A 12,138-nucleotide genomic window follows, 5' to 3' on the forward strand; every position below is an offset into this window, starting at 1 on the left:
GCTACGAAGGGGGAGGTGGACGCTACGAAGGTGGAGGTGGACGCTACGAAGGGGGAGGTGGACGCTACGAAGGTGGAGGTGGACGCTACGAAGAGGGATGTAGAAGCTACGACATGGGGAAGAACCCACACAGCTCAGCCTTCCCCAAAAAGGCTCCGAAAGAGGAAAAGTCAAGGAAGAAAAAGAACATAAGAGGGAAAAATAACTCACAGCGAAGAAGGCAGATTCACTTCCTATCCGGATTGACAGAAGGCAGGTGCGCACCCTCTCCAGTGTTACTAAACATCGAATACATAAATGAGACAAAAAATTACGAACGATTTTATAAGAAGGTGAACTTCCCCCCGTCGGAGAGTAAAGGAACGGAAGAAGATTCTTCTGAACAAAGAGACGTTTTCAAATATAATCCCTTTAACGAAGTGGAGAAGAACACGAAGGTACATAACATGTGTGAGGTTAACAGTGTCAACCAGGTCGAGGTAACTCTAAAAAATAGACTCTCGACACATTTAGTCTTAAACAATGTAAGGCTCATCACCTGTGGAGTTGCTGCAGAGACGTACCCATCCGATGTTGTGTTTCTCATGCCTAGGAGGAAGAACCACACAACGAAGGTTCGCCTGTCTTTCAGGGCAAAAGAGACGGGTCTTCTATTTCTCCTTGGGGTGTCCTACTGCATCAGCTACCTCCACTTTGATCAGTACCTTCTGTACGATACGTCAATTCTGAGGAAGTGTTTCACGGGGGAGGGTTGCGGTAGGTTCTTCACGGGGGAGAGTTGCGGTAAGTCTTTCGGGGGTGAAGCCTGTGGAAAGTCCTTCTGTGATGAATCTTCCATTTGTCCTCCCCCCCAGGGCGAGAACCACCCCAGTAATACGAACTGCGCACAGGAAAATTATGAACATGTTCAGGTGGAAATGGCTGAGAAGGGCGAAAATGATGGGAAGCGTGCGCACGTGGTGGAAGAATCCATCTGTTCTCACCCCAACCCTCGCAGTAACAACCAGATAGACAGAGTTGCACTGCTCAGTTACGCATTGAAGATGTCAAACACATGTTCCGTCTTTGTTATTACGAATTATTTTTGCATCAGTTCCGAAATTAAGCTCTTTAATTTTAGCAGGTATGTGGACATCCAGTCGATGCTGCATGATGAGTCCCACTTGGAGAAGTTCTGCACGCCTTGGGAGGCCCTCGAGGAGAGCGTGCGGCGTGACGGCTCCTGGTGGGAAGGGGGAGGCCAAATGGGCGGCGAAGTGGTTGGTGGAGGGGGAAAGGGGGAGGCCCAGAAGCGAGGCTCCACTCGAAGTGGCCGCGCCGAAGAACCTAGTGAATCTTCCCCCATTGGAGGAGCGATCCCCAAGAGGTCCTCCCTGTCTGTGTCCTCCTCGTCCGAGTCGTCCCCGGAGTCGCGCCACCAAGCAGGTGACCAAGCAGCCAATCAGCCAGGTCGCGAAGCAACCAATCAAACAATTCACCAAACACGTCATCCATCTGCACGCTCATCGCGTCGCTCACCGAGCAGCTCGTCCGGCACGTCATCCTCCACAGAGCAGACAGACCATTCATGCGACGAGGAAAAGACCAACCTGCGAGGAAGCGGTGATGTCGACAAAACGAATGACGACCTGTACTTCTCCATCGACGCAAGGCACACAGAGTTACTCGAAGGGGAAACGAAATTTTTGTGCCTCATTTTGGAAAATAAGAGTTCCCATGTGGACATCAATTGCCTGAACGTGCAGGTAAAATATAAGCATAAAATGCTGGGGGATTTTTTTTTGAAGTTTTTTTTTAATCTGGCATTTCAAATGAAGCGTAACTGTGGAAGTGAGGAGGAGAAGGCTGATGTGATTCGAATCGGAGAAGGGGAACCACTAACCGTGAGAAGGGATCACTGCTTGTATATCCCGATCAGGTGCATTGGCTCCATCTTAATTAACGAGTGCGACGTACGTGTGGTGTACTCGAGTGAAAAGAGTAGTCCCTATTATGCCGTCCAGAAAATTAAGCTTCGCATTAGTGTCCTCAGAAATGTGTCCATTGACCAACTATTTTGCTTCCCCTACGTTAGTTTTAACTTCGCCGATGTGTTGGACGAAATGGTGAACTCCGATTTGTACAGCGCGAGTGTTATCGATCATTTGAGTCGAGCTATAATCACTCGGGAGAGGGATGATGTAGCCGAGGGGGCGGACGCCAGCATTATCCATGTGGGCAGCCTCAGGGGAAGGAAGCTCAGGTGTAGGGAAATCAACATGGAGAACTACTTCGAGGGGGATGCGGAGGGGCCTGCGGAGGGGCCTGCGGAGACACCAGCAGAGGGGTATGCCGATTGGCTCCCAGATCGGTTTCCAGATCGGCTTCCAGATCGGTATGCGGATTGGCTTCCAGATCGGTATGCGGATCGGCTTCCAGATCGGTATGCGGATCGGCGAGGAGGCCTACCTCCACTTCGCAAACGGTTCGCTGCGAGGAAGGACCTCACCATCTGCACGGACAACAAATATATGTTCCTAGAATTGTGCGTCAGGAACTTCAGCGGGTATGTTAACTATTGCTGTGCGAAGAAGGGGGGTATGAGGCTGCCCACGTGCGTGGTGGAGACGGATGAGAAGCCGAGTAAATGGATTCTATGGGTTCAGAGAATCAAGCGGAAGAAGAACCTCTCCTTCGCTAGCCGAGAGGATGCAGTTAGATATTTCCTACTCTACATGGATGCCCACATGTACCTCTCCTTCGACCGACACAACAAGTCAGGACTTCTCAGTCTTTACAGCTCCTACCTTAATAGTGCCTACATTTATGGGAATAAGATAGGACGTTTCTTTGTCAATTTTGAGAGGGAGGAGTCTACCTCACGGGAGGGGCTGACTTCACGGGAGGGATTGACCTCACAGGAGGGGTGCACACATGGGCGCAGCTCCATTTCTGTGACGAATGGATCCATCGGCGAGGTGAAGCGGCACGGGAAAAGGGTGACCAAGAGGGAGACCCTGTTCTGCGCGCATGCAGAAGTGGGAGCAGCCGAGGAAGTGGAAGGGGCGGTAAGAGTGGGAGCAACCGAGGAAGTGAGAGAGGGCCCCCCCCCGAAGAACCCCCTCTTCCAAACGAACTTCCCAGACGATATATTTTCCCCACAAGTAGTATTAAGCCCCCAGTTCTACAATTGCAAAAAAAAAAGCAGCGTGATTATTCCGAAGTGCTCCAGAGCGTTGGACTTCAAACACAGGAACGAAATTGGGATCAGGAAAAGTTATTTTGAGTCGTCCGTTGGAGAGTTCTTTGTCATTAAAATATTTTTGAAAAATCTGTCTCCCCTGAATCTGGGGGATTACACCGTTCTGCTTTATCCTTCCAATTTCAGCTGCATAAAGCTGAGTGGGAGTGTTAGCAGCAGTGGGTCCCTTGGCCGCGCGTGGACAGAGGACCACGGTATGTCCAAAGGAGGAGAGAAGCCAAGACGAATGAAAAAGAAAACACACCTGCTGCACTGCCTCAAGGTGTATTCGCTCTTTCCGGGGAAGGTTTTCTTTTACGTCGCTGTGTATTTTCATGCATACCACGCGTTGCTGTTCCACCACGAGCCGGTTCTCGTTACGGTGGTTTAGGTGTTACCATTCAGCACGGCACGGAGGGGGAGTAGCAGCTTTGTATGCAGGGCGGGCACATACAGGGGTAATGCATCCCCGCCCCGCGGTAGGCACCAAAGGGTTCTTTTTTATTTTATGTTTTACATTTTATAGTTTTTTTTTTTTATTTTTTTTTTATTTATTTTTTTTATTTTTTTCCAAACCGAGCAAAGTTGAGCATCCTTCCCTGGCGGGTTAAACTTACGGTTAGCTGCGCACGTGGAGGGGTCCTTCCCCGTGTCGGCCAGAAGGGGAGCCACCAGTTTAGCAATAAGGGAAAGGATCAAACAGGAACGAAGTGGGTCGGCGTTACAGAGTGGATTCGCCGATTGACATTTCCCCGTTGAGTTATCGCTTCTCCAGGATGGACTCCATCGTCCTGCCCGGGGAAGCCCTCGGGAGCTGCGACGTGTACGTTGGCGGCGAGAACACGTACATCCTGCAGAAGGAGGTGAGGTCGGCCATCCTGGGGAGAAGGCAGCTCGAAAGGGACGATGACGGAAAGCAAGTGATCAGCGTAGCCAACACGAAAGAGTTCATGCCGCTGCCACAAGCAGGAGACCTCGTGACGTGTAAAATATATCGAGTTACCTTTAACTTAATCTATTGCAACATCGTCTTGCTGAACGGTAGAGCGATAAAAAATCCCTTCAGGGCATTCATCAACAAGAGCGACATCCATGTGTACGAAGGAGAGTTAGGGGACAATTTTGAATGCTTTAAACAGGGAGACATAATCAAGGCGAAGGTTCTTTCGGTAGGACAGCATGGGTCGTACAAGCTGTCTACCGTGGGGTCCGACTTGGGAGTCATCTTGGCGCTCAGCGACAAGGGTGAGTGGGAAAAAAAGGGAAAAAAAGAGAAAAAAAAGGAGAAAAAAATAACAAAAAAATGGAAATAAAAAACCAATAAAATAACAGCAAAATAACGGCAAAATAAGAGTGGCGTCTCTGCGCAATTACAGATGGCGCCGCCTCGGCAGAGGCCTAATTAATCCGACGAGTCTGTCGACGTTAAGCGCCCACCCCCCTCTCTTCATATTATCCCCCTTTTTTTCCCTCTCCTTAACCACGCAGGTGAAATTATGAAGCCCGTGGCCTGGAACCTGATGGTCAACCTGAGCGACATGAGCTTCGAGAAGAGGAAGGTCTCCAGGGACTTCTTCGTCCCGCTGTGAGGGAGCGGAGAGATGGAGTTGCATTGGATTGCGTGGTGTGGATTTGCAGCGGTGTGACGTTGCAGCAGGGTGAACTTCTAGCCGGGTGAACTTCTAGCCGAGTGAGTGCTGGGCCCACTTCCCCTCCTACATGAGCAGCTTCAGCAGGTCTGCAGAAACCGCGCTGCTGTTGCGACGGAAGGAGGCGGGTTCTTGGTTGGAAACTTCGAGGGGAACCTCTTCTGTCACCTGGTTGCTCTCCCCCCCCTTCTTCACGGTGACAAACCGGAGCGGGCAAACTGGTCTCTTCACACGAGGGCCGTTTTTCCTCTTACGTTGTCGGCCCCCCTTTTGGATGCCGCTTCCCTTTTGAATGTTCCCCTTGGGGTGGCGACTCTTCCCTTCAGTGGGTCCCTCCCCACTCCTAAGCATCCCATGAGTGGAGCCTCCATTCTTTTCCACATACGCCTCATACCCTTTGTACATGTCTTTCAATGCGAGAGTGAACTTGTCTTTCCTAGACATCCTTCGATAGAGAGAAGACGACATGATGTCACTCCAGAGGAAGTTGTCCTTTATAAGTTTTAAGTGCCAAAAGTAATCTCGTACAATATTCTTCCTTTTCTTCCCTCCAATCAGTTGATTGTTCAGCGTGCGCACGGCTTTCATGGCGTCTTTTTTGTTGTCAAATTCTATGTAGCCATCTTGGTATTTGACGATTTTTTTTTTTTTTTTTTTTTTTTTTCCCTCCAAGTGTGGTCCATCCTTCTTCCTCAAGTGAGAGGAGAGGAAACCTTCCCTTTCTTCTTCCCCTTCTTCATCCTTCGCTTTGTTTAAATGTATTTTGCTAACCGATCCGTATTGACTGAATATTTCTCGTAGGCGCGCTGCAGTTAACCCTATTGGTACGTCCGTCAGGTAAACAATGCCCTTTTTGGATTGCTCCCTCCTGACGTGCTTCCACAGGTTGTCGTTGAATTGGAAGCGCTCGTCCGTTGGGGGGGTGTCCCCGGGATTGGTCTCTTCCCCACGGTGGGATTTTTCCAACATGGGCGGATGGGTCCGTTCCACACGGTTGCCTTCTTCTAACATGGGCGGCTGCCTCTCCTCCGCTTTTTCCCTATCTTGGTCCATTTTCCGGTTTGAAAAAGAAAGAAGAAACGGAGGGGGAGGCATATCCAGTTTGTACCTCGTTGTGTAGACCTTTTCCTTTTTTCCCTTTCTTTGCCGCTTCCCAATTGGGGGTTGCATTCCCCGCGCCAAACGTGCGGGAACTGTTCGCCGGGTGTTTCCTCTCAGTTGGAGAAAACAAGGTGAAGATGCTTCTTCGCCACTCGCGCGGGGAAACGGGAGCGCCGCCCTATGCGCTTTGTATCTATAATATAAGTTTATGTATGTAATACGTATGGATTTTTTTTTTTTTTTTTTTCCCCTTTTTTTTTTTTTTTTTCGTATATTGTTTGCGTCATTAATTCCTAAATTAACATCGTAATTTTCCCTACATTTTCTTTTTTTTTCTTTTCTTTTTCGCCCAGGAAGCACCGCGCAAAGAACGAACGAAGAATCATTTAGCACGCCCCCGTTCCCCCCCTGTTAAAGAATTCTCCCTCCCAATCTTCCAACCGCCCCACTCTGTTAATAAGTCCAGGAGTGGCGTTCTCCTACTACGCGGTGCATCCCTTTGCACCACATAGGTTACCGCAGTGAGACCAATTTTGACTGAAACAGACAGATGGAGGGGACACAATATTATAGCCGGCTGGTCCAGCTGAACATGCTAGCCGAAAGTATCTTCTGCCAGAATAGGCAGCTAATCCTCATCGATAACAACCTGAACGGTGTCCGAACCACCAGGGGGGGATACCGGCGAAACGAGATCGACAACAAAATGGGAAAGCTCGGAACGTATAGCAATTTGTTCATCACGCTCAGCAAGACCCACATAAACGAGCACCTGGAGAGCGTAAGTGGGAGGAGCGACCCACGGGGTGGTCGGCTAAGCGCCATCATCACATGGACGCGTAGCCGCATAGCAGCATAGCCATACCGTCATACCGCCTGAACCGACTCCACCTCCCCAACGCAGGTCGAGAAGGTCCTTTCGGAACGGCGAGACAAATTAAGGGAAAGGAGGAAACTGCTGATTAGGGAACTGGTGAAGCTGAACCCCAGCGTGACGGAAATGCCTCTGGAGGAGGCCAAGTTTCTGCTCAGGTGAGCGTCACAATAGACGAATTGGCGAAGGGACGAAATGACGAAGTAACCGATTGACGAACTAACCAAGTGACGAAGGAAGGATGCGCGCTGCCCCTCCTGAGATGCCCTAATTGCCGCAACACCGGGGAAAGGTGCTCTCCACGGTGAGGTGAGCAAAAATGGTGAAGCGAGAAGGGTCCACACCCCTCCGTTGCGGTGGAAGAACTTGTGCATATGCGCAAAGTTGTGCTAGGGGACGAACGAAGGATGGTCATTCCTGGGTTGACACCTCTGCGTTACGTCCGTGTAAAAAAAAGCTTTTCTGTTGTAAATTTTTTTTTTTTTTTTTTTAAGCCAAAAAGATAAGAAATCGGAAAAGGGACAGCCAAGTCAATGTGGACTTGGTTGTGCCGTAATGAGAATGCAAAAATAAGTGGCGTCCTTTTGGGGGCGTCTCCAGAGGAGTGTTCTTTCTGCCCCCACGTGAGACACTTTTTTGTCTAACCCGCCTTTGTGGAATTCACCCCGTTGTCACTCCTTGGAAAACATCACCCCTTCGCCGCTTCATCGCTTCGTCGCTTCCCCTCCTTAAAGGGGCACCTGCTTTCGGTGACCCAATGATTGGCCCCCTCCTCTTCGTAAAAAATGACCCGCTTGTCGGACAAGTTCTTTCGTGCCCCACTACTCCTAGCACTCTGGTACTTCTGACTTATGCTTTCTGTTGGGTACGCCTCCATGTAGAACTCCCGCATCCGATTGTAGCTTTGTATGTAGTCCTCATCGTGTTGAATGTTGTGCCTGTAGGGTGGTTTGAGGGGGGAGGGTATAATTATTTGTTCTTTTCCCCTTAACGGAGAGTGTTAGGGGGGTACACCGTTGGGAACGCGATACACATCCTTCCTCCCGGAGGGGGTGACATAAAAAGAGACTGCACATAAGTCACATGTGTGTGTATGTAAAGTAGGATGAAGTTAACCACCCAGGTGGAGGTGCTTCTTACCAGCCGGAGACATGCACCTTTGGGTTGTAGTATCTGGATCGGTTGTAGTCGGAGCATTCGCCCCTCGACATCCTATGGTCCGGCATTTTTGGAGGAGCAAAGTATGGGGAGGAACAAATTAACGTGCATGCGGATGGTCACGCGGGGGAGTAAGTACTGCACGTGTGTATGTGCATAGGGGCTAACATTAAAAGGAAGAGATCTTCTTATTGGCATTTTTCTTTAAGACATTCGTATTGGTGTGTGGAACGTCCTAACTGGAACCCTTTGGCGAAGGATAAGATGTTTTTTTTTTTACCTTCGAGAGGTGCCCATGTTGAAATATGTATCCAACTACCTACACAGCTACTTTTTCACGTAGATATTTAATTATGTGTCCATTTTTTTTTTTTTTTTTTTTTGCATGCCCATGTTGCAGTAGCTAGCTAAGTCACCACCACAGTCAAGGGTACAAACATATAGCTTTGCTTGCCTCTTTTGGCAAACTTCCTACCCACTGCTCGTGAAATTGTGGTGGGAAGTGAGTAGTCCCCCTCGCGCGCAAGTAGACACTTGTTTGGGGAATAATCTTGCTAGAACTGATCTGCTAAACGTTGCCTAGCTTGGTATGCATTTTTTTTTACCTGACCTGTTCATACATTTTGTGCACATTTTTGCGTATTTTTTTTTTTTTTTGTCCCACACAGCAAGCAATGTATCAGAACTAGCCAAACGGGCGAAACACGGCACGAATTTGAGCGCACATAAAGTTGCCTCTCTCGTTGAGACCGCTGGACGGGGGTAAAGACCTACGCGGAGCAGGCGTCCCCCGGAGTTGTCCATGACCAATTTGGCGAGGGATAAACGTTGGGTGGTAATATAGTGACAATGGGGTGGCAGCGTAGTAACAATGTAGACACGACGGGGTGGCCATTTTTTATTCATTTCTCTGGGAGGACCAGTCGGTTTGCTCCTGAAGGGTGGAGGGGTTGTGGCCAACCCATTTTGGGGGCAGTGATCGATTGTGTTCTTCCCCTTGGCGGTACACATTTCAGTGTGGGTACAGATAAATATGTGAACATAGGGGCAGTGCGAAGTGTCTGTGTTTCCTCTGATGGAGAACTCCACTTCAAGTGGCCCTCACCCCACCCCAGCTGCAGTTCCTCTACACACTGCGACTGAAAATCTGTTCCTTTTTCCCCCCCTCGCCGCATCGTTCTGCCTGAACAGGTTAATAAAAAATGAGTAACTGAACGGATAGGTAGAAAAAAAATGAGTGAGAGTAGGGAACCTCCTGTAGGCCTACATGAAAGGCACTTCACGTGGCTGAACATGGCACATGCGCAAATGGGCGCTTAAAAAGAGCACGTAAATATGTGAACATAAGCGCGCGCATCGGTGAGGGATTTTTCCGCCGCCAACTGCTCCAACATGAATGCTGATATGCCCTCCTAAAGTGGGAGAAAAAAAAAAAAAAAATGCCGAATTGGTGCCCACTTGCGAGACGCAGCCCCGAGGATGGAATTTCTTCGCACAACGTCGATTTGGGGCAGCTCACAACATGCGCAGTGGAGCAACGCTTTAAAAGAACAGAACGGAGAAAGAAGCGAGCGGTTATGCGACGAAAGGACCGCAGAAGCAACCAAACGAACGGTTACGTGGAAATAAAAACGCAGTGGGGAGGAGGCACCATTTTTGCGGAGAAAAGGATATATAGCCACCTCTCCCCGCAAACGAAATCGCACTTGCAGTCGAGATTAGGAGTCCCCAAATTAATAATCGCTTTAAAGTATTGGCCGCCAGTTATTTCTGGCACTCTCCCTGTATAGGCATCGCCACACCTGCAGGGAGGTCGAAGGGACCGAACAGAAGAAAACCCCGCAGTGACGCTGCACACTTCTTTTTTTTTGAGCGCTTCTCTCCTTCGCCCCCTCTTCATTACCTCCCAGTTGCTGCAGCGAGGATGAGGAAGCTGAGCGTGATAAACGAGACGGTCTGTAACGTGGCCCACTTAGCGAAGGCGAACAGGAGGAAGCTATCCTCTCTCGTAATAACCTCTTTGCCATCTGCCTTGACGAACAAGCGCAGCCTGTGCTATGTACGGGGCAGAAGGAACCTCACAGAAAGTCCCATCCCCTGTGATAGAGGAAAGAAAACGACGTTTTCAAACAAATCCAGTGTCGTTCTCATGATGGCCCTCTTTTCCGCACCAAGCTTGCTGTACACGAAGAGGAAGAAAGATATGATGAACGGAGACAATTTGACCAACTGCGAAGGACTCGAAAAAGTACACTTAGCAAAAAAAGACCAACTGAAAAATGGAGAAATGAAAGAAATAAGAATACGTGGAGAGAAGGATACCGTCTTGTTGGTGCACGTGAATGATAAGTATTACTGTATGGGCCCAAAGTGTCCACACTATAGTGCGCCATTGAAGACAGGAGTGTTGACGAAGGATTATGTGACTTGTCCATGGCACGATGCGAAATTCGATTTGAAAACAGGAGAGTGTATTAACGGTCCTTCCTTCGATGACATCCCAAGGTATGAGGTCGTTGTGGAGGGGAATGATATTTATGCTTACTTACCGGAGAAGATGGAATTATTTCAGAAAAAAAAAGCATGTCCATGTTCAGGCAAATGTGAGAAGAAGACGATACTGATAGTGGGGGGTGGAGCGGCAACCTTGGGAGCACTGGAAACCTTCTTACAGATGGGTTACACGGGCAGGTTAATCGTATGCAGTAAGGACTCGTACAAGCCGTATGACCGCCCTAAGCTGTCAAAGAACATTTCTAATTACGACTCGGTGGAGGAGCTGTACGAGGGGATTAAACTGAAAGAGGACGAGTACTACCAACGGGGTAATATCAGCTACATCCACAATGTGTCCGTGGAGAGAGTGGACGTGGAGGGCAGGAAGGCGCACCTGAGCAATGGGGAGGTGATTCAGTACGACAAGATGCTGGTGACCACGGGGGTCCGCCCCTCCCCCTCGCCGCTGGGGGGAGGCGGCGTAGGTAGCGGCGGGATTGGCAGCGACGTGGAGGCGGAGAACCTGCTGACGCTGCAGAGCCTACAGGATCACATGAAGATAGCCTCATACGCGAAGGAGGGCAGCAGGTGCGCCATCATCGGCTCGTCTTTCATCGCCTGCGAACTCTCCTCCGCTCTGAAAAAAAAAAACGTGAACATAACGATGGTGTCAAAAGACATCGTCCCGTTTTACACCGCCTTTGGAGACAAAATCGGATCTGTTGTGCTGGACATTTTAAAGGACCAAAAAGTTACGTTTTATGGAGGGGTCCACCCAACAGAATATATCTTTGACAGAGGAGGGGGACGATTTCTAAAGAGAGTGAAGTCAATACATGGGGTCAGGTTGAGCAATGGAGAGGTGATCAGCTGTGATTACGTGGTGGAGGCCTTAGGTTGTCTGCCCAATTCGCACTTCCTCGACGACCGATTTAAAAATGAGAAGAAGCAGATTATTGTGGATAAGCATTTTCGAGTGAAGGACTCGCTAGACATGTTTGCTGCGGGGGATGTCTGCTCGTTTCCCTACTTCGTCACAGGGGAGATGGTAAATGTGTGTCACTGGAATGTAGCCATACAGCAGGGACGAATCGCGGCACATAACATGCTCAGTGACGACAAGAAGGAGTTCAATTTTATACCTTTCTTCAATACAAACATATTTGGGAAGAATTTTCGCTACTCTGGATTTGTCAGGGATGCGGAGAAGGTCATATACGAGGGGGACCTGCGCAAGCACAACTTTGTGGCCTACTTTGCTAAGAAGGACAAGGTGTTTTCCATCCTGACTCTGGGGAATGCAAAGATGGCTGCCCTGAATGAGTGCCTCTCGAAGGGCAGGGTGGCCAAAGTGTACGAGCTGGAGGGCGGCCTCCAGAACAGCGACAGCATGATCGCCTCGATGCGGGAATGGGTTGAAGCGGGGAGCGGTTAACGTGGCGTAAGAGGTTAACCTGTGCTGCGCCGCCAGCTCTCCAGTTGGCTCCTCCGTTGTGATACGGTACAACATGTGGAGCGGCTCATCATACAGTATGTGAACCGCCTTGTGTGCTGCTTTATGAACCGCTTTGTGGATCCCCCTGGCAGGCGCCCCGCCCTGGGTGACCATTTCCGTTCCACCCTGTTGCCCCCTCTTTTTT

The 12,138-nt window shown here is 49.5% G+C and overlaps 6 protein-coding genes across 6 annotated transcripts in view; 4 read left to right on the plus strand and 2 right to left on the minus strand.

Annotated features, from left to right (window-relative positions):
- C922_04361 (hypothetical protein) overlaps positions 1–3,611 on the plus strand; it is a gene marked incomplete at both ends in the record, with an annotated part of 8,954 nt that extends 5,343 nt beyond the window's left edge. Inside the window, one exon of the mRNA XM_008819944.1 lies at positions 10–3,611. Coding sequence (XP_008818166.1) covers positions 10–3,611 — 3,602 coding nt within the window. The remainder of the gene's footprint in view (positions 1–9) is intronic.
- Positions 3,612–3,996: 385 nt separating this feature from the next.
- C922_04362 (hypothetical protein) lies at positions 3,997–4,809 on the plus strand (the record flags this gene model as incomplete). The annotated part of the gene is made up of 2 exons (XM_008819945.1): positions 3,997–4,465; positions 4,709–4,809. The coding sequence occupies 2 exons, from the start codon at positions 3,997–3,999 to the stop codon at positions 4,807–4,809; spliced, it is 570 nt and encodes a 189-aa protein (XP_008818167.1).
- A 126-nt stretch (positions 4,810–4,935) lies between these two features.
- C922_04363 (hypothetical protein) lies at positions 4,936–5,922 on the minus strand (the record flags this gene model as incomplete). Its single annotated transcript, XM_008819946.1, has 1 exon — positions 4,936–5,922. One exon carries the CDS (start codon positions 5,920–5,922, stop codon positions 4,936–4,938), a length of 987 nt encoding a protein of 328 aa, XP_008818168.1.
- Positions 5,923–6,520: 598 nt separating this feature from the next.
- Positions 6,521–7,006, plus strand: C922_04364 (hypothetical protein; the record flags this gene model as incomplete). Its single annotated transcript, XM_008819947.1, has 2 exons — positions 6,521–6,751; positions 6,875–7,006. 2 exons carry the CDS (start codon positions 6,521–6,523, stop codon positions 7,004–7,006), a joined length of 363 nt encoding a protein of 120 aa, XP_008818169.1.
- Positions 7,007–7,532: 526 nt separating this feature from the next.
- Positions 7,533–8,070, minus strand: C922_04365 (hypothetical protein; the record flags this gene model as incomplete). Its single annotated transcript, XM_008819948.1, has 2 exons — positions 7,533–7,782; positions 7,985–8,070. The coding sequence occupies 2 exons, from the start codon at positions 8,068–8,070 to the stop codon at positions 7,533–7,535; spliced, it is 336 nt and encodes a 111-aa protein (XP_008818170.1).
- Positions 8,071–9,926: 1,856 nt separating this feature from the next.
- C922_04366 (hypothetical protein) lies at positions 9,927–11,933 on the plus strand (the record flags this gene model as incomplete). The annotated part of the gene is made up of 1 exon (XM_008819949.1): positions 9,927–11,933. One exon carries the CDS (start codon positions 9,927–9,929, stop codon positions 11,931–11,933), a length of 2,007 nt encoding a protein of 668 aa, XP_008818171.1.
- Positions 11,934–12,138: the final 205 nt, after the last annotated feature.

Source organism: Plasmodium inui, assembly GCF_000524495.1.
Source record: "Plasmodium inui San Antonio 1 unplaced genomic scaffold supercont1.22, whole genome shotgun sequence".
Classification (NCBI taxonomy): Eukaryota; Apicomplexa; class Aconoidasida; order Haemosporida; family Plasmodiidae; genus Plasmodium; species Plasmodium inui.